The sequence below is a fragment of the Pteronotus mesoamericanus genome, unplaced genomic scaffold (genome assembly GCF_021234165.1).
Source record: "Pteronotus mesoamericanus isolate MK-2021 breed Mesoamerican mustached bat unplaced genomic scaffold, CSHL_Meso_final contig_182, whole genome shotgun sequence".
Classification (NCBI taxonomy): Eukaryota; Metazoa; Chordata; class Mammalia; order Chiroptera; family Mormoopidae; genus Pteronotus; species Pteronotus mesoamericanus.
Window position 1 is genome coordinate 34707349 of NW_026555078.1, and position 25661 is coordinate 34733009.

The window sequence follows — 25661 nt, forward strand, 5'->3', positions numbered from 1 at the left end:
CATCTTATAACCAGGCCTTAAATGAACCAGTTTTAATGGCTGCCACTTGACTTCTCCAAAGAATGAAAACTCTGCCCAGGAGGTAACAATGTCTATTTCCCCACTTCATTCAGTTATACTATTATTAATTATCTCCTTTTAAGAAGACAAGAGTAATCTTCTCTAGCAAGTAGAAATATCACACTTTAAGTTAAATTTGAAGGATTAATTTTTACACAAAAGATAAATTGAGGATATCTACTTCACTAAATGATTTTTAATAGGAATTTTTTAAATACTAAATTTTCTTATCAAATAAGAATCACTAATATACCAGGCATTCCATCTGGTTATTTCAGATTCATTATCTCACAGAACTTTCTCAGCTTTGGAAATGCATTGAATCATTCCCACTTAATAGATGGCCCATAATTATAGTTATATTTGCTTAGGGCCCCAGTAACAATCAGTGGTAATACAGAGTTTCTAACTGATATCTGATTCCGAAGCCACACTCTTTTCAATGCATCACTGATACTTCTAATACATTTTAAAATTGTAAATGAATTGTTAACATTGTTATTTATTTGCATTTTCTCCTATAAACTGTCACAAATAAAATGTCTTATGGAAAAAAAAATACCAACTCAGTCCTTTAGGAATTTAGCCAAAGAGATTTTATGGAATTCAATTACGCCTTTCGAGGATGACAGGGCATTAACAATGCATCCCTTGGGCATGGAAGAGAGAGAAAATGCCATCCTTCGCTCTCTTACTAAATTTTCTGAACTGGGCAGGATCATCATCAGCAATATATCCAAACTACAATCCAGTCTCCAACAGTCTAGTTATGCTAATCTTACCACACAAGGGCTGTAGTAGTGATAATAAACATAATAACAATGATAATGTTAAGAACTGCACGGAGCACTTTTCCTCCATTATCCTTTAGGTCTTCAATAAACCTCAGAGGTGTTACCATCCCCATTTAACTACGGGGAATCTGAAGCAGAGAGGTTAACTTGTCTAAGGTCACATGGTAAAAGCTGAAGCTGGGAGTCAGTCCCAGAAGTTAGGTCCAACAGACCACACCCTGAACTACTTCATCCTATTTGGGTTGAGAATTACCTCCGAGTACGAGTACATGAGTGGGAATTTTGGAGTTCTTGCCAAAGATGTGATACAATGAAGTAAGAGAGGTGTGGAGAGGAGGAGGAGTTAAGGGAAGAGAAGACAGAAGATGATAAACAATAGTGAGTGATTCCCTGCAAAGCCTGGCCCCAATTGTTACTTGGGTGACCTCTGACCTCTGAAAAAATGAGGCTAGGGATACACAGGACACAAGAGAGAGTAACAAACATCAGAGGGAGAGGGAAGCCAGAGTGGTGTGGTGAAAGCACACAGGCTCTGTGTTCAGATAGACCCTGAGTTGAATCCTGGCTCTGCCACTTACTAGTTTCGTGGTCTTTAGTCTGTTTCCTGGTCTGTAAAATGAAGATTACAGTTGCCATCTTACAGAGTTGTGAGGATTTTTTTTTTAAAAAAAGGATAAATATAAAGTGTGCCCCATAAACACAGGACTCCATAAACGCTGTCATGGTGATGTTCTTGTTATGAATGGATACAATGCAGCCATGACTTCACTTTGAGGATATTAGAAACTACTGATTCAACAAGTTGCCAATGTTACTCCCCTAGGTGGATGTGCAGATTTTTAAAGGAGAAAAAGAACTATTTCTTATCACTGGAAAGCCAGATTCACAATTTGCAGTCAGTGTTATCTCAACATTAGAACCATGAAAGCCTCTGTCCCAGGCCCAAGGAAAAGCATCACCAACTCCATGACTGACCTTTGATGACAAACTCCTATGAAACTCTTGTAAAAGCTCATTAGAAAGTTAAATGAGAATTTTAAATAAAAGCATCTTGTGATGGAGAAGGAAGTTTTTCTCAGAAGCTGCAAATGCACTAGTTTTGTACCTTATACAGTCTATAGTAGTGAACGGCGACATCATCCAGTCGGACGGCCTCTTTGATATATTTAAGATGAGCTTCGGAAGCTGTCAGTGCAAACTGATCTTTGTGCATGTTTGGAATGTGCTTCAGGATGTAGTCCTTCCCTCTCTTGGAAACAACCTGTTGGAATACAATGGGTGTGCAATGTAGCATTTGTTGGAGGGATGTAACTACCCTCATCCACAAATGGCAAAAGGACAAGGACATAAAATAAGCCATATAAACTAGCTAATGTCTATTAGAAAATTCCTACTTTCACCATTGGTTATGTTAGTAAGCTGAATCAGCTAATACTAAAAGCAACAAAGTCAATTTAGTTGTAATACTGAATATCTAAGAAATCAAGAGAAATGGGAAAAATATGTTTTCTTGGTTTTAAACTCACCAAAAAAAAAAAAAAAAAAAAAAAAAAAGCCAAAAACAAAACCATGCAAACTTGCAAAATTTTTATACACATTGCTTATACTTGCAAATTACTGGTACCATGAAATACATCTCCTGTCAGCACATCTTCAGGTTCTGGATCCTACTTAACTCTTCTAAAATTACAGCCACAGAGTGGGAGGTTCTAAATGTTAATCCAAAGAAGGCAGGGGACTGTGAGAAATTCTCTGAAATGTGTGGCTTTTGCATAACAGGCTGACACGAACAATCTATTTGAATTCTTACGAGAAAACAATTTCTTTCATATATTCATTGCAATTCATTGTGCCTATATTTTCAACAGACAGTAGCCTGAGCTTTTAGACTACAAAAATATATAGTATCTAGCAGCTGCAAGCCAAAAGTGTTGATTAGTTAAAGGGTCTACCTGATTTCATAAGGATTATAAAATGTAGAATTATGCACAATAAATGAGGGGTGTTTAAAATCATCAGAATAAAAAAAAATAGAGAATTTTTAGTTTTAAAGCGTTTTTATAAAAACTGACTTTTTATTTCTGTTGAATTAAACATGATAAATTATTGGCCAATTATCAAGCCCTGTTGAGAATTTGAATTTTTCTTTCCAGATGCCTTTTACATGGAGATCATCTCTACCAGTACTATCAATGTTCCTCAGGTCAAAGAACACAGAGAAACTCTGTGTTCATTTGGTAGGGCAGTGAAGTAGCAGCTTTGGAGATCCACAGGGGTGAGGACACTGGTACCTGGGCACCCCGGGTGCCATGGCACACTCATGGGGAAGCCCTGATTTAAGTGACCAAGGTTCAGTGAGTTCCTGATGATAACTAGGGGATTTAAAAACAGGCTAATTTTGGTCCAGCTAGACATCTTTTGCAGTTTCTCTTCCAAAAACTGAAGCACTGTCAATTAAATGTCAATCAACAAAAACTTATATTGACTACCATAATGTTAAGTGCTGAAGAAACAGAAAAGCTTAAGTTTATGCCTGTCCTTTAGAACATACTAAGAAACACTAAGTTTACTGGGGGGGCGGGGAAGGGGGAGGGTGAGCAGGCAAAATAAGATGTAAAACACAGGGTCCTGTTGAGCACAGAGGTAGGGTGCTGGGCACCCAGATGGTCTCCCAGAGAAAACTACGCCTGAGCTGAGCCATGGAAGATGACAGGTGTAGTCGGGTCACCGGGAGAGGGGCTTCACAGGCAAAAAGAATTGGAGGAAGAAAGATCAGAGTGTGAGCCACCCCAGGTGTGGAGACACTGGAATTACTGGATGACACTGCGGCATAAAACTCAAGGTGCAGAACAACAGAATGGAATCTAGGGGAAGGCTGGCAGAGGCCACGCCCTGTAAACATCCTCAGCCAAGCTTGGGAGCCTGGGCTCCACTCTGCAGGTGACAGAGAAGCCTCTGAAGGCTCCAATCAGAAGCAGAATCAGTGCTGATGAGAGCCAGAATCTGGGAGATGGGAGGAACAAAGATGGGGAAAGGGTGCAATAGGCATTTAAAAAATTAACAAAAATACAGCAGAATTTTATTTCTTAAGCTGGGTGATGGGTTATCAAGTGTTTATATAAAAGCATGTTCTGGTTGGCTGGATGAGACAGGGAGAAAGAAGGGTGATAAGGGAGAGTTCTGTATGAGTCTCTAGTCTGTGGGTGACCAGTGGATGGCAGTGCCACTAGTGGAGGTTAGGAACAGAGGTAGGAACACACAGCACTGAGGTGCTGGGAAGAAGATGAATGTCACTTGGCACATTTTGAATGTGAGATGCCTTTGGGTAAACAGCTCTCTCACGGACACAGAGGAGAGGTGGTTATTAAAAGCATTGCATTGGATGAAACCTCCCAAGGTTGGGAGGGATTAAGTGTCAAATACAGCTGAGAAATTCAGGAAAAGCAAAAAGGGCTCACTGGTGACCTCAGGGACAGCACCCTGAGGGGAGCGGTGGGGAAAGACGGCGGATGGAAGTAGGTTGAGGAGCACAGGTGGAAAGTAAAGAAATTAGAAAATCAAATATACATTATTTATTCCAGAAGCTTTACTAAGAAGGGAAGGCCAAAGAGGAGCATTTCTTTCCCTTCTTTCTTGCCTGAGGATGGGATAGTGTGAACCAAACATGTCGTGTGTGTTCTGACTGAAGGAGAGTTAGTTTGAGCAGAGGCTAAAGGTATAGAAGAGAGAGAAGTTACAGCAGAGACCTGGAGGAAGGATGGGAACAGGTACAGAAGGGGCAGGGTAGAGAGAGAACAGTTGAAATTGTTCATGCTGGAATAACCTAAATTTTCTTTAAGTAAGGATATGGTAGTCAGAACAAGAAGTTTACTTATACAGAGGGGCTCAATTTATGTTTTGACTTAGGATTTTCTAACTTATGGTGGTGTGAACGCAATACCCATTCAGTAGAAATCATAAATCGAATTTTGAGCGATCGGTCCTCTCCTGTGGTGCTGGGCAGCGTCAGTCAGCCCCAAGGTCGTGAGGGTAAATAACTGATCCCCTGCAGGCATTTGCCAGCATTTCTGTTTTAGTTCAACGCCTCAAACATGCTTCAGGCTGTGTTCAGGCTTTCTGCTGGGTCTGTCAATGCTGCATACCCAGCAACCATTCTGTTTTTCATTTTCAGTAGAGTATTCAATAAATTACATGAGATATTTAGCACTTTATTATAAAACAGGCTTGTGTTGGATGATTTTGCCTAACTGTAGGCGAGTGTAAGTGTTCTGAGTACATTTAAGGTAGGCGAAGCTAAGCTATGATGTTTGGTAGGTTACATGTATTGAATGCATCTTGACTTATGATATTTTCAAATTACAATAGGGTTTATTGGGAAGGAGAAAAATGCTGCTCAATTAGGAGTAAGTAAGAAGACCAAGGTCACGTAAATACTCAAAGAAAGCTGGAAAATTCCAAGTTCCACCATATTTAGAATGGAGAGCAATCATCTTTTGCATTAACTATCAGCCAAGAATATATCAAGAGATCATGGGTACCATGCAACTAAGTGTTAAATTTATATTTGGGCATCACACAGGGTTTCACTGGCCATGAAACGTCTGGGTTTCCATTTCTTGAAGCAACAAGAGTAGCAGCATAATGAACTAGAAAAGTGCTAGAGAAAACATTAGAATTTGAAAATAGTGCCTACCCAAGATGGGAAGTAAGCTTCAGGCTCAAAGTATTTTCCATAGTGTTTATTCCTTTTGAAGTTCCCAAGATCAGCCTGCAGGGCAAAGGCTGCCAGCAGGAAATAGGCCTCCTCTCGGAGCACACACTGAGAATGAAGGACTTGTTTTCTCAGGTGCCAGTAATAATAGTATCTTGCTGCTCTGTCACTAGGAAAATAAAAGAAAACAGAACTTACATTTTGATGGTACAATCCAATGGCATGTAAACAGAACCCAAATCCTGCTACCTATCTGCTGACAAGGGCTCTTCTGTCTCTGCTCCCTCCTCCCATCCTCCTCCCTCCCCACTCACTGAAAAAAGGGGAGGCTGCAGGGAACACCTGATCACTGCCTCGCTGAATTCTAAGTCGGACTACCTGGACTGAAAAAGTAACATTTCCTAAGGTCTGTAACGTACAATTCATTCAGAAAATAGAAAAAAAGATCTGAATCATTCCACTCTAATATGGTAAATATTTCAAGAAACAAGTATAACAATAGAAACCTAGGCATTTGTTGTATTAAAATAATGTTGTTACAAAAAGGCTGTACACATAGCATGAAGACAAATCTGAGGGGACAATCCTGGCTTTAATGTTTTGCTACTCTTCTTTGTCAGCTGAGTACACTACAAATACTCTAAGGCCTTTTTAAAAATGTTTTGTTGATATGATTATCTAGAAAAAAATTAATTATAAATGGTGTTTTTTCCCCCCAGAATGAATGAACTGAAAAATGCTTACCTTAAATCTTTTTTTTTTAAATTATGTGTTTTAATAGGCACATGTTATGACAATCATGATACTCCTCAAATATGGAAAAAGTACTAGTGTACTCATTACAATCCACTGAGGTCAGAAATAAATATAGTCCGCATTAAACATGTTGAGTAAGAAGTGCTGACTGGGAAAAACATGGTCAAGCTTCAAAAGATGTCACAGGCATATAGAACGCCTTTGTGATAAAAGTAAAAATGAAAAAAAAGTACGCATATATTTAATGTACTTATTTTCCTCCCTATTATTTAGGTTGAATATTTACCTGAGATTCATAGCTCATTAGCTGATGATAACACATGGGTTTCTTTTAACCAAGATCATGTTTAACTATAAAGAGTTTAAAAATAAAGCATTTAACAGAAGCAAAACAAAAACAAACAAAAAAAGAGAATAAAAATAAAGCATTTATGTAACTTTCCCCCCTTGGGACAGAGTACTTTTTGTAGCAATTCTTTTTATAATGCTGACCACTCAGTGTTTGGCCTTGTTCTGCCACGGGAAAAGGGCAGAAGTATAAATTAAATGCTCATTAGCCCTAAGAGGTTAATTAGTGGCTGAATAATGTATTTTCTTTCTTTCCTGTGCATTCCATATGTAATAGATAAATTCAGTAAAAATTTTATATAAACTGGGAATAGCTAAAAATTTCTCAAGCCTTTAAAAAATTCCTTATGAGCTAATATATTTTACTTTTTAATGTGCACGTGGCAATGATAGAAATTTTAAGATTGAATCTCACATACATCACACTGGCCAAATGTATCTTTGTCTCTTATATGGGATTTCTCAAAGTTTAATTACAAGTAAGTAAAACACAGAGTTCACATTTTTAGTATTTTCTATCAGCCAACAAAATCATCTCTGAAAGTTTCAAATGATAAACCTGCATTTGAAATAGTGAATTCTGAGTTTGTATCATGAGCATAGTGTTTGTTCATGCAGCCACCTCAAAGAAAAAGAATCAATTACCCTCTTTTGCCAAACTGTGTCAAAGATTCTCACAGGATGACTCTGTTGGGTGTAATCTTAGCTTTAAAGCTACTGACAAGAACAGAAGCAAGACCCCCAAAGTGAAAAGAAAACAAGGCTGTATAACACCCAAACATTTTTATGGAAGACAGTTCTTACTGCTGCCCAACTTCCCCACTTCCACCAGAAAAGAACTTAATCCTTTCAGCAATTTCTCCACAAAACACAGAAGAGCTAGTTCCTTCTTGAATGAAGTATCTTTTTGGTGACTGATTTGTTATTGAAAATATGAAATATAGAAAATGTGAGCCAGTGATATTGCTAACATTTTCATCAGCAGCCTAACATGACCATTCATTCATTCATTTAACAAATATTTATTGAGTGCACACCGTACCTCTGTTGTAGGACCTGAGGATACATGTGTGTAAAAAGATTTAAAAAAAAAATAAAAAATCTCTGCTTTTATAGAATTTATAGTCTAGCAGGCAGAGACAAACAAACACTGGTACTTTATTCAGTTATAAGTACTTTACTTGGTTTATTTATGTTAGAAGATGAGTGCTAGAGGAAACAAAGGCCTAGAATCTCTCCCTGTCCTCATACCTGATCAGCCTGCCATTTTCCACGTAGTACTGCACACGGAAGTGGATGATCATAGGAGGCCCAAACTGGTCTATACCCTAAAACAAGGACACACATAAAAATCAAGCTCTTTTTAGTTATTTCAAAAGTAGATTTCAAAAGTAATAAAATACCATTATTATTTACAAGATATTTTTTAAACACTGAAAGGTTTTATTTACTTCAAATGAGTGTGGCCTTGCAGTAGACAGACAGTTGTCTCATATGGATGCCAGGTTCATGCACAATCAGGAAGTTATAAAGCATCATTACTGTATTTGATACTCATTCACTATAATGCCAATGACAACATAAGGGAAGATAAAAATAAATGCCAGTGGAAATTTCTAGCTGACGTCCAGCTCCTTTCTCAGCTCTGTCCCCTGTGGTGACCATTTGCTCCTCATTACAAATGTTCTCTTGTTCCTCTGACATTCCACATACCAAATTCTAATATGCTGTTTGTTTATTTAGACATTCATGTTCCTTACTTTGTAGTTAGCTTTGAAGTAGCCTTCCAGTTTAGTCCACAAATTCTTAAATACAAATTGGAGGATCAAGGATTAGATACTGGGGATTTATTCCTGATTTACTAGGGTGATCCTGAAAATACTAGGTAAATCCCCGGGGAGTGCTCCCCCATGTACATAGAATTGAGATTTACTAAAGAAAGGCACCAGAAAAAATAAAACAACAAAGTATCAAATGTAAGGATAGTAAAAATAGATTAAAAAATTGCTACTAATATGTAGAACAACAGTCTTGACAATTAGCATAGCCATGTTAGAGGAACATGCACTTCTTTCATGTTTTTCATTTCAACGCATTATCCCATGATTACTGAAAAATTACCATCTAACATTATTTAAACAGATATCCAAAATCTAGTTATATGCTAAAAACTATTAATATTTCATTGATGTGACATTTTAGAACTTAGAAAATTCATTTCCCTTTTCTATTCTCTACTGTATAAAATGTTATTTTTAATGTATAATAGCTAAAATAAACCTTTAAAAAAATCAAGATAATTTTGCTCATAAATATAGTCTCACCCAAGTGACTTCGTATTGTCGTACCTTGCTGGCCTCTTTCTTCCATTCTTTTGGACAATACTTATAAAGCTTTTGTGACAACTCCATATACACATGTTCATTATCTGCACATTAATTTTTTAAAAAAGGAGACAAGATGATAAAAAGGTTAGTTTTTTTTTAAAAAAGAATATATAAAGAAACATATTTTTTTGAACTCTCAAGATTTGTGAATGTACTCTGAATTCACATACTACCAAGAAAATGCAACAAGATACTAGGACATAAGTTCTGTGGGCTAAACATTAACGAGGTTCTTTATGAATTACTTTGTTTTTGTAATACAGAACACATACTATTAAAACATGTAATATGTAGAAGAAATCCTACTGCTGCTTTTATATAGCTTGTAGGGTCATTACACCTTCCAGTCTAACTTCCAGCACTGCAGGAGTTACTTGGTCTTACCAAAACATGCTTGTGTTTGGCTCACAGAAGACTCTTCTCACAAGTGCAAAATAATGAAACAATGCAGAAACACCATCTTAACTGCTATACAAGAAATTAGAAAACACTGATGATGATAGCACATTTTCAAGTGAGGAGCCTGACCCATGCTTTGTGAAGAATAGTCCTTAAGTGTTCATGTAAAACACAGCATGACAAAATGATAAACCATTACTCATTCTGCCTTTGGGACTGATCTTGTGGGAAGAGGAGAAGAATCTTATGCAAAACAAGAATGGATGCCAAAATAGTTCATGACAAACAGAAAATAAGACAGCCAAAAACCCATATAAAAATGATCTACACATGTGAAAACAAGCTAGTAAAAAATATTTTAAAATTTCAGACTTCCCAAAGAGAGTATTTTAAGAGAGATTTCACAAGAAAAGCCTTCAGCATTCCTATCTTGTACAAAGTTTTTAATCTTTTTTTTTAAAGTTCATTCCTTTTCCTCTAACCCTTACTAAGGGGGAAGGCTCACGGACAGCAGTACATAAAAATGTACTCATTCTTACAGGAAAGCCTGTCTGACTACCCCAAGGACAATGTTTTTGACCACACTGTTACTCCTGACTGAATGCTGGGCTTTGACTGGAAAAGTGCCATAAGAAAATAGGAAGGGAAAAGCCACTTAAGTTTATAAATGGCAGTATTAAGTCAAGCAATTTGAATGGAAGGAATAAGAAAAAGGTCCCAGAGGGGGGAAAAAAGATGCTTCTTCAATCCACTTATCAGACCAATTAACACCACCTCCCATCTCTCATGTGTTACTGATTACACATGAAATGAACAAGACCAGGCAACTTTCCCCTTGAATCTGATGTGTTTGGCTTGAGTTCCTGTCTGAAGAAGCAACATAATGAAGAGAGCTGAGACTGTTCACCACAATAGCACATACATATTTTTAAAGTACTACTGTCTCTACCATCGGACAGTTTGACTAGACCTTTATTCTTTTAAAATTTTCAAGCACACACCAATCTTGCAGAGCAGGTGGCAGAGTAATTTCCATTTGACACATGAGAAAACTGAAACTGAGGAAGTCAAGTGACATATCTACAGCCACACAGCTAGCTAGTTGTAGAACCAGAATTAGAACGAGGTCATCGGATTCTTGTTCCAATGTTCTTTCACCATATTACACTCTCTCTTTTTAAAAAAAACAAACTCAAGAACCCTTATTTTGAAATTTAAGGAAGCTGTAAACTGGTTTTATTAGACTGATTTATTGCACAACAAAGATGAACAGTCTGGCTGTAGTTGTAGTAAGAAGAATGAATTTCAAGTGTAAAGTAAAAGTAGTTACTCAGAATCTATAGGGCAACTAACTTCTTCCCAGACCCTTTCTTGAAAGAATGACTGAATTATGTACTAATACAAGGATGGAGCTGAGCATTTGTGTTTTTATTGCTTTACCAAAGGGAGAAACTGAAGAGCAAAATGGTTGATTCACCAATTCCTGATGTGTGTTCTCTGCTTAGGTCTCACCTAAACATACTACTAGAAACGGCTCACATTGTGGAGAAGGGCCTTGCTTACCTGTTGATCATGATACTTTCCCACCTGACAGATCTAAGCATTTATGGTACTAACCAGAGTCAAGATATCATGAGCCTTTAAATATAAACCAATTCCAGTAGTAGAAAATAATTCATATCCAACTATAAAATATAAAAACATTTCATAAAAAATTCTCCTTGAAAAACTGAGCAAAGATATGAAAAGTTTTTGGCATCTAGAAGATTAAATTAGAGAAATTTTAAAATATGATTTGAAAGAAGAAAGCTTATAAGGAATGACTGCAGGTAAACCCTGGGAACTCTAACTAAAGTGTTAGTGGGGAGAGGAGCCCTTTACTTAGAAGTCTTCCCCACATGAGGTATACAGGGGAAACTGGTCCCCTTTCTCAAAGTCATACATCTGACTGGAAAAAAGAGAAGAGTAAGAAGGGAAAAGCAGAACGTAAGAGTAAATTAATAGATCACTGTTATATAGTCAACTGAATAGAGTCAGTTCTATTATGTCTTCATTTATTTTCATGCCAAAAATTATAAAACAAATTGAATTACAAAAATATCCAAGCTAATTTCCTACTAGTTCCAGCTGCTCCCTCTGTTCAAGAAAACAAAACTCAAGCTTGGTTCATTGCAGCATAAAAGAGCAAACACAGAAAATCCAGACTCCTAAAGAGGAAACAATTTTTAAGTTCAAACTATAATAAATGCATGATCTAAAATTCTAAATCTTGTAGAAAATATACAAGAGTTAAGTTTAAAAAACGAATACTAGAATAAAAATGATTTAAGTTACAGCTTTTATGTCATTTCCTTAGAGAGAGTTGGCTAAATCCAGCAGAGCTGAGAATATGTCTTACTCTGAATAACACTGAGTCCAAAGAGGTGACAGTCCTTTAGCCTGAGCAGGTCACACACCTGGACCAGCAACTGGTGACACAGAATTTTAACCTGTAAGGAGAAAAAACACAACTTGAGATAATAATTCAACCAAGTCCACACAATGGACCACAATGGGCAATTTAATGTGTCCTCAATGGAGTCCTTGAAAGGGCAGGCTGACATGAGCAAAACAACTGTTGGTTTATTAAAATAGTTTTATCTGTGGCTAGGTTTCAATAATGATTATCACAATGCAGATTTTTACATGGTAATAGCACACCAATGCAATCTTGTAGAAGATTCATAAATCTTATGATACACGGGCAAGGAAGGCCTTAGTCTAAACCCACAGAGCATGATACATGTTTCAGAAGGAACTCAAAACAGCCTACTCAGATTATCAAAAGTTTTAATTTGTCAAGTATCTTTATAAGGAAACTTTTCCTCTTGATGGCCTAAGCAAAATACTCATATACTGTACAATATATGAACTCCTAGCTTTTATTTATTTCAATTAATCACTTTATTGTCTCATACCTTTTAGGTACCTAAACCAGGTTCCTTTCCTGAATTCTTATATAATTCAAATACCATAAACCACATTAATTTAAGGCTCTGGGAATAAATTATTCTGAAAAGTCACATGTTGAATGATAAAACAGTCCTTAAAAGATGGTTTTAAAGACTTATCAAATGTTTAATGAAGTGTTTTGGGGGATTGTAGCTGCGCTGAGTCTACTTTTGTTGAATTTAGAAACACTAGAACTTAAGAGTAGTAATTGACTTTAAGAGACTAAAGCAGTCAATTTCTTCATTTTGTAAAAGTAAAAAATAAAACCCAGAAAGCTTAAAGTAGCAAAGATAACAACTCACAACTTTGCTAATTTGGGTACTGTATCATTTTTATATGTGTATATTAAAATATGTACAACACAGTTGATCATTTTATATATATAAAATGATATAATGTATAGCATTTCACCTTTCATTTGCACTATCACTTGCGAATTCTGTCTTCAATGATAATGATGCTTTAATAATTATAAATTCTAAATTAGTTAATTCTGAATTAATGACACTTTATCCTATCTTAATCTGTAACTCAGATTTGAAAAATAAAAACTTGAGATTCCTTGATAACTAACAGCCAAACAATTCAGAATGGTGACAGTGACAAGTGGAGTTAAAAAAAATAGGTTTACTACTTTTCTCCGCATTCATTATTAAAAGGCAGCTAATCTGAAGCATCTTATCTGCTGGAAAGTGCAAACGGTCTTTACATAAGGCCAGAGTAGCACAAATTCAGCTTCTTACAAGCACCAGGAACTCAGTATAGCTGGAATGGGGTATTATTTTATATTCAGTAAATATGCAGCACTCAGTAAATATTTGATGAATGAAAGCCAGGAGTCTGATTTCCCTGTGGGTTCCTTTTGTTCTGTTCCGCCACTACAGACTACTCTCTGACCTACAGAACAGATCATTTTATAAATGTGCCATACAAGAATTTAGGGAAAATGTATTAATGCAAATTCACCAACAACACTGAAAGAATACACTTGCCCATAGGAAATCATTGTCATTTTCATTTATTAAAACGACTTTGGATTTTGAGTTCCATATTACATAATTCCATTTTACAAATAAGCTTAAATAAACAGAATGATAAAGGAAAAAGTATCATATGTTATATAAAATTAAACTATATACTTCAAATTTGAGACTTAGAATGTCATACAGGATAGGGCACCTTAGGATAAAATGTGATGAAAAGTTTTTAATATAAAAATTCTTAAACCACAAACCATACACAAAAATAAACTATACTGTATTGTGTAACTCTTATTCAAATAACTCTGTGCATTTCCTTAATATATCCCATATTATTATTATTATTATTCTGTAAGTTAAAATCAAGTATTTGGAGCCTACTGATAAAGCTCTTTAACAAAACTATCAAGTGTTCTTGTTTAAAAACTGCAATTAAGTAAGGCTGTGGCTCTGAAGTCTTACCTGCTGTGAAAACAAGCTTGAGTTTTTTTTGTATTGGCATACTGTAAGTCTTTTAAGGTTACATTTTACCTGTTGTGGTATTTTTCATTCTTTAATCTTTAGGAGAAATAGGAACTTTAAAAAGTGCTATAAAGTATGAGATATTAAGAGTAAGAATTAAGCCATTATCTAAAAATATACTCCATGTGGAAGTTTTTAACAAAAACAGCATTTAATCCTAAATGTCAATGGTTTGTTTTGGGCAAGAATGTTTAAAATATGTTCCGGGGGGGAAAACAAAACAACACCCCCTGCCAAACAAAAAACCTGTTCACTCTAGTCTTAGTTAAGAGGAATAAGCTCTTGGCCACAATTTATATCACCCCAAAATTTTTGGCTCTTACATTTACCACGGCTTTATTTCTAAAGATTTCCAAATTTCCTCATTTAATATTTATCTGATAATTAAATGATTTAAAACAGCCCCTATCAGTTAAACTCATGGAGAATTCAGAATGACCAAAACACTAAATTTATCCCACATGCAGAAAGACAACATTCTATCAAATACATTCTCACGAAATAAACTTTCTTTGTTTAAAAACCTATTTAGAAATGATGAAAAAAATTAGACCATTAATGAAATACTTTTTGTTACAGATAATCTGTTACACCACAATTCTACAGATATCAAATGTTATTTTCTGAATACAAAAATAAGATATAATTTCAGTGGCATGAAGTTCAGAAACAAGAAAGTTACTCTCTGGGGAATAGCAGCTGCCCTTTGGGTGGAGATTATTGACTAGGAAGAGTGACAGAAGATCTTTCTGGGGTGCTGGAAATGTACTATATCTCAATTTTGGTGATTATTACATGGATGTATATGCTTGTAAAAATTCACTGAGCTGCATGCTTAAGATTCTTACATAATACTTTCCTGCATATAAATTATAACTTAGTTTTAAAAGGTAAAAAAATAATGTCATATTCCTTAATGTCCAGGAGAACTAAGAATTAGCATTGACTCATGAAACATAAGCAACAGATTAATGTTCAAAAACACAGCCTATTCTTAAAATTTGCTAGACTTGGGCTACTATTAAAACAATGATCAAAACATATTAAAAAGCAAGCAATTATTACCATTTCACATGGGTAGGTACAAAAGTATTTAAAAAGAAAATTCATATTATATATCAATAAAAAATTATATTTCAATAAAAAAATTTACAAATAGCAAAGTGTTTATTTTTAGTGTGGTAGCCAAAATTCTCTAATTTTACCCCAGGTGAGAGAATGTTGAAGGCAGCTGCACTTAAGCCATAATTCAAAATTCATACCTGTGCAGACTACTTTAACTCCCCAACCCGCCACATTATTAATGGTCTCATCCTGTAATAATTTCACCCTTAATTAACCAAGTCATAACTTGACTGTGGTCAACATTTCTAAAGTGAGATCTACTCACATTTATGATGATATTCAGAGATTCATCATTGGGAAGGAAAATACACACACTCCGGCGGTCTTGCATGACTCTGTTGTTATGAAAGTTCAGTTTGTTCATTGTGTGTGGGCTCTCTAGTGGTCAGGACTGGGCTCCGAGTCCTCGGCTATTCCTCTGGTTCCGAGAACTCCAAAGCCAAACTCTGCTCCTCATCACACACTCTACAGAAGCACCATGCTGTTCCACTACGTAGGTTTCATAGCTGTAAAAACAAACAAAAAAAAGCCCAAAACAGGCCATGAAGGAAGGTGGGGAGACTGGTGAGGAGAGACAAGGAGATGAGCAGCAACACAACTGCTCTCACTGGCACAGAGACAGCATGTCTCAAAGCCAGGTCTGCCTAGCAGGATAAATGAGAACTCTCTGAAATTTATTCTGTGTTTTGCCCACTAACAACTGTTTTAAAACTTTCATTCACAGTTGTGAATTAATCCTAAAGCCAAGGGCCCCTCGCATTCGAGGTGGTGCCATGCGCTGCAGGGCTCACAGAAGAGCCTGCCTTTGGGGAGTTTCCAGCCTCACATGAGGGATAATAAATGGCTCTGAAAATAGCAAAATGACAAAATAGCAACAACAAAATTCTCAAACTTTTTCTCCTTCCATTACAAATTCAAATACACGTCTTGGCCCTATCACTACATTCCTTCTTCAACCACTTAGGGCTGGCTTTCACTTCCTTCACGTCCCCTACATGGCTCAGACAAATGACGTCAGTGATCTCCAGACCACGAGCAGTGGCCATAGGAGTCACTTTCACTGATGTCTCTATGACATTTACCATGGTTGTTAAGCCCTCCTTACAACTTTTTTCTCCCTCAGTTTTTATGGAACTGCTCTCTGGATTCTCTAATCCAACAATGCAAACAATTTTTCTATTTGTTATTTCACAAACCAATAAAATATATAAAAATAACAAGACTGTATATATATCAAACCATGTTTGTATACAAAAGAAATGTGGATTTAGGATGCCTCTGATATCTAATCAGTTTATTAAATATATTAACTATTTTGTTTGCAAGTAAGACAAGTTTTGCCTCCAATTTTCAATAATTACACCTTTTATTTCTGTTTCATGTCTCATTGCATTGGCAAGATCTTGCTGAGTAATTTTAAAACAGTGGTGGATATTTCCTACTTTTAAGGAATGTGTCTAGTATTTTATATATTATTGCTAATACAACACTATTCAATCAAGATATATTAAAGCTAGTTGCCTCTCAAGCCATTAACAATATTTATCTTGTTCCTTTATATTGTTGTATTTATATTGTCCTTATACTAGTGTGATGCAAAAGAGAATTTCCAGGAATATGGAACTGTTTTACTAAGCACAGAGTTATAACAGTATAGTTTTAACAGAAAGCTATTATCAGTGTTCACATAAATGAGATTGAATCTTGGCCTATTTTCTTCTTAAGATTAAATGTCCATCTGTTATCAGCAGGAGGGTGAGAGAGAATATACTCTTAGATGACAACATGAATAAATAGAAACTACTATTTCTTTTTGAAGTATTGAGTATAAAAAACATACTATCCGTAAGGGAGCTACCCTAAGAGTGAAAACAAATGGTAATCTTATATATAGTATTTCCTCCGTAGGAAGGTGACCAAAAGGTCCCTTAGGAGTATGCTGCTTTTCTTAAAAGATAATAACAATTGTTTCACATTAGGTTATAGTCAGCACATCACCCTATAGCGTCACTGGAGGTCAATGTTGCAGTTCTGTCCAGGATGGAAGGGATGGTTAACCCATGTGTTCTACGACTGCAAACTCACTGTACCCCAAAGCCGATCACTTATCTAAAACATGCACACTTTCCGTTCAACAGTTCCAAGCACCACTTATAGGACCAGTGTTGACTGCATCAGAATCCCCTGGGCATTTGAAATAAATACAGGATCCTGAACACAGTGACACTTCTACTTGATCAGAATCTCCAGGGTGCAGGCCCAGGAACCAAAATCTTTTTAAAAACCTCCCCAGCTATTTCTGATATGCAGTCATGTTTGGCACTCACACTTAGTTAACAGAAGGAAGGTACTGAGCACTGGTTTGGATATCATACCTCCATAGTACACACCAGGAAAACATCTTGATGATACAGAATTGGGGGAAGCAACATAGGTAAATGGTATCACATCATAACTATAACTGGGGAAAAAAAGTACTCAACATTTTCAAAGGTATAAATTCCTAAAATTGGTTATATGTGTATACTCAGAACATTTTCCTGAAAAATGTTACTAGGTGACCTAGGGATAAATAAATTTGGGATGTAGGGTACCCTAAATATACCCTCTCACAAAAATTCAGAAAAATGTTAAAGGCTCTGAGTTTAATTTAATATTTCTCAAAGTTACTTGGGCAGAGAATACTCCCATATCCACCACATAATCTATTAAGGTCCTGTAGAATAAAATTCTTAGACATACCATTTAGGAAACACAGTTCTAAAATGATTTCCTTAGCAAGCATTATATTTCATGGCAAATTTCCCCCATATATTGATATATTCCAATACTCAGTCCTCCTCTCTGCTATTAAAATCTTTCAAAAAGAAATGATAAGCTATGCTTAAATGCATCTTATTTAAATTAAAACACTTAAGTGACATTAACCCCAGTATATTTCTTCTTATTTAAATCTACACTTCAGATTCAGTTACTCTTATAATTTTCCATTTCTAATTAAACCAATTAAAGTCGGGTATTTCTACTGACCTACTTTCTAGAATTAAAAAAAAAATAAACTAGGGAAAAATATGTTCTGAGGTTTGGGATGTTTCCAAAACTTCATTAATTTTAAAATTTCATTTGAGTACAATTTTTATTTATTTCATGGTTCAAATAATGCAGTGAAAAAAGACTAAAAGAGGATTACTGAAGAAAATTTAATAAAAGCAGAGTCTTTAAGAAGCAGTATGGTTCATTGTTGCTTTTTCTCGAAAGCTTTGAGCATAGCAAACTACAAAAGCCCTAAAAGAGAAATAGGATTGAATTTTTACTTTACCCAGGACTGCATTAAAGCTGATTAAAAGGTTCAACTGAAAGAGCAAATAACTGTATCTCTAAAATATGCTCCTGAAAAAAATTTAATCTTAAACTGGACAGTCCTAGGGAAGAGAATTGGACTAAATTGATACCAATCTGAATTGTAGAAATTAGCCTTTTATCCATGGGCTACTTATTCTGTGTCCTAAATTAAGTTTCAACTCAGTCCCAGAAGGGCACATGTCCTATTCCAGGGCAGCCTTTTTTCTGTCCAATGATCTTAGGCTAGACTATCTACAAAGAACAAACCATGTCATAATATCATTTTCTAGGCAACAACAAAGCAGCTTTTAACTGATCAAATTCCACCTTGCCATTTTTATTAATACCCAACTTACAAATAAAATGTTAAGCTGTAAGATTCCCACACTTGATTTTAAACTCTATTTTAATTCCTTATTTCCTGATAAGCACCACTGGTTACAAAATTACTTCATTTCTTTTAAGGATCAGGAAACCACTACCCGGTATGAGCATTCTATACTGATTTCCATTTTTAAGAAATTATTGGAAATAACCTCTGAAACTGGGTCACCTTGAAACAAAAGCATGGACTTCAGTTCAATATACAGGTTATGAAAAAGTAAGTTTAGTCTGAGTACACAAAACACAGAGTATATTTTTGTATTATTTATTAATTACTGTATTATTTGCCACACAAACAACTGTAAACCTACTTTTGCCCTACCTGTAATATAGCAATATTGGTTCACTAGTGACAAACGTACCATAGTCATGTAAGAGTTAACAATAGGGGAAAGTAGGTACATGTGGATATATAGGAACTATCTGTGCTATCTTTGCCACTCCTGTATACCTAAAAGTATTCTATAATCAAAAGTTTATTTTTAAAAAAATGAAGTCACCAGAAATTTCCTACCCACATAACGTAGTCTCATTTCCAGTGGAGGCAAAAGGAAAGGGGGGCGGTTTCAATTTTGAGAGTGTTACCCTTAAAAAAGTGAAAGGATGGTAATTTGATAAGAAGATTATCATAAGGCAACTTAAAATACCTCCAGACATTGCCAAATGTTTCCTGGGAGCAAATTACCCATTGCTGTGAACCCATACTCTAGCAGGGGCGTCCAACCCATGGCCACAAGCCACGTGTGGCCCAGGATGGCTATGAATGCGGCCCAACACAAAATCTTAAATTTCCTTAAAACCTTTCTTTTGCTCATCAGTTTTCGTTAGTGTTTGTGTATTTAATGTGTGGCCCAAGACAGCTCTTCTTCCAGTGTGGCCTGGAGATGCGAAAATGTTGGACACCCCTACTTTCCTTACAGAGTCATTATGGGCGACTTCTTACCGTCTGGCTATTTTTTAAGTACAACAGATCCTCAAATAATGTTTCATTTGATGTTGTTTCATTACAACATTGATGAGGAAAAAAAGTTGATTCCTGGGGGCCACTCTCTGTATGAAATTTGGATATTCTCCCCAAAGGATTTTTGAATAGGTTTTCTCTGGATACTCCCACACCCCAAAGGTGTGCGCGTGAGCTGAACTAGTGTCCTGCACTGTCCCAGGCTGAGTGAGTGTGGGTGAGAGTGAGAAGCCCTGAGACGGAAGGGCGTCCTGTCCGTGGCTGGTGCCCGCCTTGTGCCCTGAGCTGCCGGGATAGGCTCCATAAGCAGGTTGGAAAATAATGATCTTACTTGTTTTTATTAACCTTTCTTAAATATATTATAACTCTCATTTATTTCAATGTTTAACTTTAGAAGTGTTTTGGATCTTTATTTAGAAGTTTGGTGATGTTTTTATTACCAGAAATATGCTGTAGGGACTTAACTCTTGTTTATAGCAAATAGCCAATGCTAAAATGAGTTTTCTTATACATTGTTTTGCTTAAAGTTGCAGTTTCCAAGAATCTGTTGACAACGTTAAGTGAGAACTTTCTGTAACAGTACAATTGTTATTAAACATGAATTTCCCAACTAAAAGTCAGCAATTAAGTTCCAAACTCAGATAGCTGGCTTGACCCTGTAAGTAAAATTTTTTAATCTCTGGAATGTCTAATGGCCTCTGGCTTCAGAAAAGCTTTGAATGTTAGCCTTCTCGAAACTTGAATTTGTAATGTAGTGTACTGCCAAACTTCTCATATAAGTACACATCTATTATTACCAGGTACTTGTTCCTAGACAGCCCTACATTTTGATTCTAGCATCTGGAGATAAAAAAAATTAACCTGGAAACACCTGATGCTTGATTTTCATGTTGTCTGTATCCTCTGCATTATGAGAATTTCTTTTTTTCTTAAGGGGCATTTGCTCATAAGAGCTATTCTGGAATCACAGAATTATGTTTCTTGAGAATAAGTAAATCAAACACTTTCTACTTCATGGCCTGTTTTGCAGTTACTGTTTTACTCCAAAAAATAAGGTAGTTGAATCTATGAACCTTCTGGGACAAAGCCTTTGGAAAGAACATCAGGCTCTGTTACTATCTCATCTTACATTCCAACCATTGCTCTAGTAGATAAACAAGGGACTGCAGAAAGATCACCTCCCCTATGACTGAACCTCAGGTGTTTAGAGACAATATGAACAAAATATTAATTAAGAAGACAGACTTAACCTTCCCAATAAGTCAAACCTGGGTTCTGATCTGGATCCTACAATATTAGCTATATGACCTTGGGCAAGTAACCAGTGTCTGAGTCCAATTCTTTATCTGTAAAATCTATAATATTGGCCTCCTAGGATTATTGGAAAGATTAAGTGACATAATGGATATAAAGCATTAGCTATCAGGTTGTTGAAAGAAGGGTCATTAAAATAAGTCATGAGAAGGCACATCTACAAATAATCAACAACTACACATATAACCTAGAGTTCTAGAACTGAGAGTCAGATGCAGCAACTGAACTAGACTTTGGGAGGTCTACTTTGGGGTCAGGAAGTTAAATGTATTGCTTGTTGTAAATAAAACAGTTGTATTATGTTAGGTGGTGACTCCTCTGAAATTTTATTTATCACATAATTAATGAAAAAGAAAAGTGTGTCTGAGTGTACAGTTTCAAATGTGTGCTGGAATGTGGATGACATCTGTTTTAATCTGCTTGGCACCATCTTTCCATTGAAGACTGCTCCTCTCCATCCCCGAGGTTCCCAGGGGGCTATCAATGAGTGTGTTCTCCACTCTGAACGGGTGGAGAGAGGATGAAAGGTATGGATGTGACCCAGGCCTGGTCAAACAGGTACCCTATTCTCTAGTCACAGTGCTTGGTCTAACCCAAGCAAAGTCAGGATTCCTCCATGAAATTTGTTACACAAATGTTGGGATGGAGAGGCCTGCAGCTCTTTTTGGATTGCTATTAGAGCAAACAATGTGAGCCTGGAGTTGCTGGCAATCATCTTTACATGGTAAGAATTTTCCTGAAGCAGGAAGACATCACAGAGGAAAGTGAAACTCAGAAAGAATCCCGATCACATCATTTTAACTGCTGTGTCTAGCTGTGTGTGAAGGCAGAAACCATTCCTGGGAATTCCCATAGAGTGAGCCAATAAGTTATCTTCCCTCTTAAGCTAATTCTGCCACTTGCAACTGAGTTCTAACACAGCCTATTCAAACAAAAAGCTGATTTGTTGCTTGATACACTTATTCATTAATTCACTGAGGGTTTACTATCATTGGTTTTCTAAAAAGACTGATATTTACTAGGAAAAAAAAGCAATCCTCTAAGGTTTAAAATTTCTTTCTATTCTAAAGTAAAGTAGAATATTCACTATGATGAATATATATATATCATTAGCAAGACCTAGAAGGTGGAAAAAAATCTGAGTAACTGAAAAGTTTAAGTGGTTGAGGTGTGTTCAGACACCGCCATTCTCTACAAGCACTACACACAGCAAATGATTTATGGGAAAATGCATAAGTTCTTTCAATGCAAACAAAGTCCAGGGCAATTATTCATAATAGAAATTTTCAGCAACAAGAATATCTCATCTTGAATACTAATCTGTTGGTGAACAGTCCTGTCTTATTAAAGAACAGAAGGTGCTATTACAGAGTTGAGCTGAATGTGCTTTTACTGTGTTGTCCATTTGTAATAAATTACAATAGCTGCAAAAAAAAAATTCATTTTTGCAAACAAAGTACTGCTAAGTACATTTTATATATAACTTTGCAAGTGGTCAGTTTAAAGTATAGTCATGAACTAAAGCAATTTCAGTAAAAATAACTTTCATTTTGTGTCTATTTTATAACTTTGGTAAGGGGAAGTCATTAAGTTAATTACCAAAAGCAACCGAGTATAGACTGTAATATTATCACACTACACAACTATAAATGGATGTGTATGTTACTTGAAATAGTTATTGCACTAAGTTATTGTATGTAGTATATACAGATAAATATGTATATACACATATATTTTACATGTGTAGCATGTGTATGAGTATGTATATGTGTAAATCTGTAAATAATAATTACACTTAAAATGTAGTTATTGAAGCTATGGAAAGCTGAATTTGGAAAGACAGAATATAACGACAGGCAGTATAATGTGCAGCTTGTAGAGTATAGATGCACTCTACAGCCAGACTGCCTGGCTGGAGCCCCAGCTGTGACATTTTGCCACCTGGGTACCCTTGGGCAACTCTCTGTGTCCATTTTTCTCACCTCTGAAATGAGACTGTCATTAAGATTATTTAACAGGTTTTGTACTTTCTACCAAGTAACATTATTAACTACATATCACAGAAAGCAAAAGCAAAAATTGCTTTTTGGTAGTATGTAGTGGTCATAATCCATTTATTCTGTCATTAATCATATGTTGAGTTATAAAAGAAACGGCATTTTTCTCCAGTTAGTAGCTAACAGATCATTTCATTTCTGTATTTAACCAATGAGATTTACTACACTTTGGGGCTGAGATAGGAAGAAAACCTTATAATTGAAGTGGATTTGAGTTGGTGCCAAATAATATTTATCATACTCTAATAAATAAAACTACGCAGCTACTCTTTCACTATAGTAAAGGGAAAATATAAGAAAGATAAAGAAGCTTTATATTGAAATGAGGAGAAAAATTAGTCAAATCGACGTATGCATAAGCTATAGTTTACACTGTAAATCACTGCAACCAGTATGACTTGGCTTGTAGTAAGAATCATGAAGATGTTCATACCTTTTGATCCTATTAGATAGGATCAAATAATCTGACTTCTAAGGAATATATGAGGAAATAATTCAATCAAAGCCAACCACACTTTTGAACAAAAGTACTCACTGCACTATTATCCATCAGACTAAAAACTGGAAGAAAAAAATCTAAGTAATCTAACAACAAGAACAGATTAGTAAATTCGTGCATCAAAAATAATGCACTGGTAGGCCCAGTGGATTGAGTGCCAGACTGCAAGTCCAAATGTCGCCAGTTCGATTCCCAGTCAGGGCACATGCCTGGGTTGTAGGCCAGGTCCCCCGTTGGGAGCGTGAGAGGCAATAATCAATGTATCTCTCATACATCGTTATTTGTCTCTCTTTCTCCCTTCCTTCTTTGTAAAATTAAAATCTTAAAAAAATATATCAATTAAAACAAAACACCATTTATTTAGCATATTCCCCCCATCACAAATGTTCCCTATAGCACAAAATTACCCAGTGTTACTACATGTTTTTATAATACAACTAGCAGGAATAAAGAAATCCCATAAATTAAAAAGGTAGAAGAGAGAAAGGAAAGATGGGAGGGAAGGAGGGAGGGAGGGAGGGAAATTGTTAGTCAATGAAAAAAGCATAAACCAACTGTATTTGAGTGTTCCAGTACTTTAAGTACTGATACTTTTTTGTTGATGTTGTCTCTCAAACCATTTCTAAATTCTCGCCCTTAGAGAGTTTATGATCTCTTTGAAGAATCAAAATCAACACAGTGGAAACAACAGGAAGTAATAAATTATATTTTAAGTTAAATGTTAAACTATATGGTTTAATGAAGGTTGTGGGATTTGAATAAAGGCTGAGAACTGAGTGGAGTGCAGCCTCAGGAAACAGTTCATGGGGGGAGAGGACGCAGTGGGAAGAAGAAAGAATTGCAAGGGTGGAAAATAACACAGACCCCAGCAGGGAGGCAGGAGAAACCTGGGCCCAAGAAAACGATGTGTTGCTGTGCAATGGTGCAAACTCAAAGACTGGATAGATGAGAAATTAGAGTGTGCGTGTTCCCCTGCATCTTAAGGCGCTTTCCTCAGTACCTCAAGAGGCTTCTAACAAGATTCACTGGAAGAGCACACAGTCGGCCATTTTCCCAGTTTTGCTCTCTGTAAACTCAACAAATCGCTTTCTCTAGCTTTGGCAACAGTTTTGCACTCTGTGGTACTCTGGCTCCTAGACTTTGAAGCATTGCCCTTCTTTGGCTGTATTTTCTGCTATGACCTTACTCACTTTATTCACTGTATTCCAGAAGCAAAGCAAAGGGTAATGGTAACAATGGTACTTGAGGCAATGAAACCACCACTTCCTTTTTACACTTGAGATTAAACACATATTTCTGCAAAGCAAAATTCTGGTATACTCTCTCTAAACTGAACAGCAAGAAGCATAATTCTGTTAATCAACAATGACAACAGCTTCCATGCTGTAGTCTATAAAAGAAGTAAGGAAGATCTTTAGAGTTATTTTAAATATTTAAAAAGTGTGATATAATTGGCATATTTACCAATGGTGATACCTCAAGGGAAATTAAAAGATCATTTACTTGAGTAACTTTATATCATTTTTAAGTGCTTATTTGATAGTACATTTAGTTTTACTGCCAGATTTAAAAAATGAAAACAAATGACTTAATTTATTTTGATAGACAATCTTTCCACACATAAGGCCCAAGGAAGATGAGGGAGAGGAAGGATAACAAAAGTGATCCTCAAAGGCTGGGACAGATTTAGTTGCTACATATGTACACATTTTAAAAACAATCTAGTAAGGAAAAAAAAAAAAGTCCTTCCATCTGTCTAGTCTATCATTCTAGTGGTTTCCCCTTCTACCATCGCTCTTGCTATGTTCTCACCTGGATTTCTAAATGTTCTTATCCCACTCTTTACATCTGCCACCTCCACCCTGCTGGCAGCATGACCTTGTTTAACTGTACATCCAGTCTTGCATATCACAGCCTAGGTTACATCCTTAGGCTACAGCACTGCACAGGGTAACACCTACCCTGCAAGGCATTACAATCTTTCACCGTCGGGTCCCATCCATCCTTGGCGTGACCATTCTACAACTCATG

General features: G+C 36.1%; 1 protein-coding gene across 3 annotated transcripts in view; it reads right to left on the minus strand.

Moving 5' to 3' along the window:
* FRMD6 (FERM domain containing 6) overlaps window positions 1-25661 on the minus strand; it is a 73253-nt gene that overhangs the window by 18344 nt on the left and 29248 nt on the right. The window contains exons 2-7 of one of the 3 annotated variants that reach the window (XM_054567575.1): window positions 15339-15579; window positions 11854-11944; window positions 9018-9097; window positions 7921-7997; window positions 5548-5734; window positions 1960-2115 (exon numbers count right to left, since the gene is read on the minus strand). In XM_054567575.1, the coding sequence (XP_054423550.1) occupies window positions 1960-2115; window positions 5548-5734; window positions 7921-7997; window positions 9018-9097; window positions 11854-11944; window positions 15339-15437 (690 nt within the window). In that variant the 5' untranslated portion in view covers window positions 15438-15579. Of the gene's footprint in view, window positions 1-1959; window positions 2116-5547; window positions 5735-7920; window positions 7998-8993; window positions 9098-11853; window positions 11945-15338; window positions 15580-25661 lie in introns of all 3 variants that reach the window. The other 2 variants (XM_054567574.1, XM_054567576.1) reach the window with 2 other exon arrangements.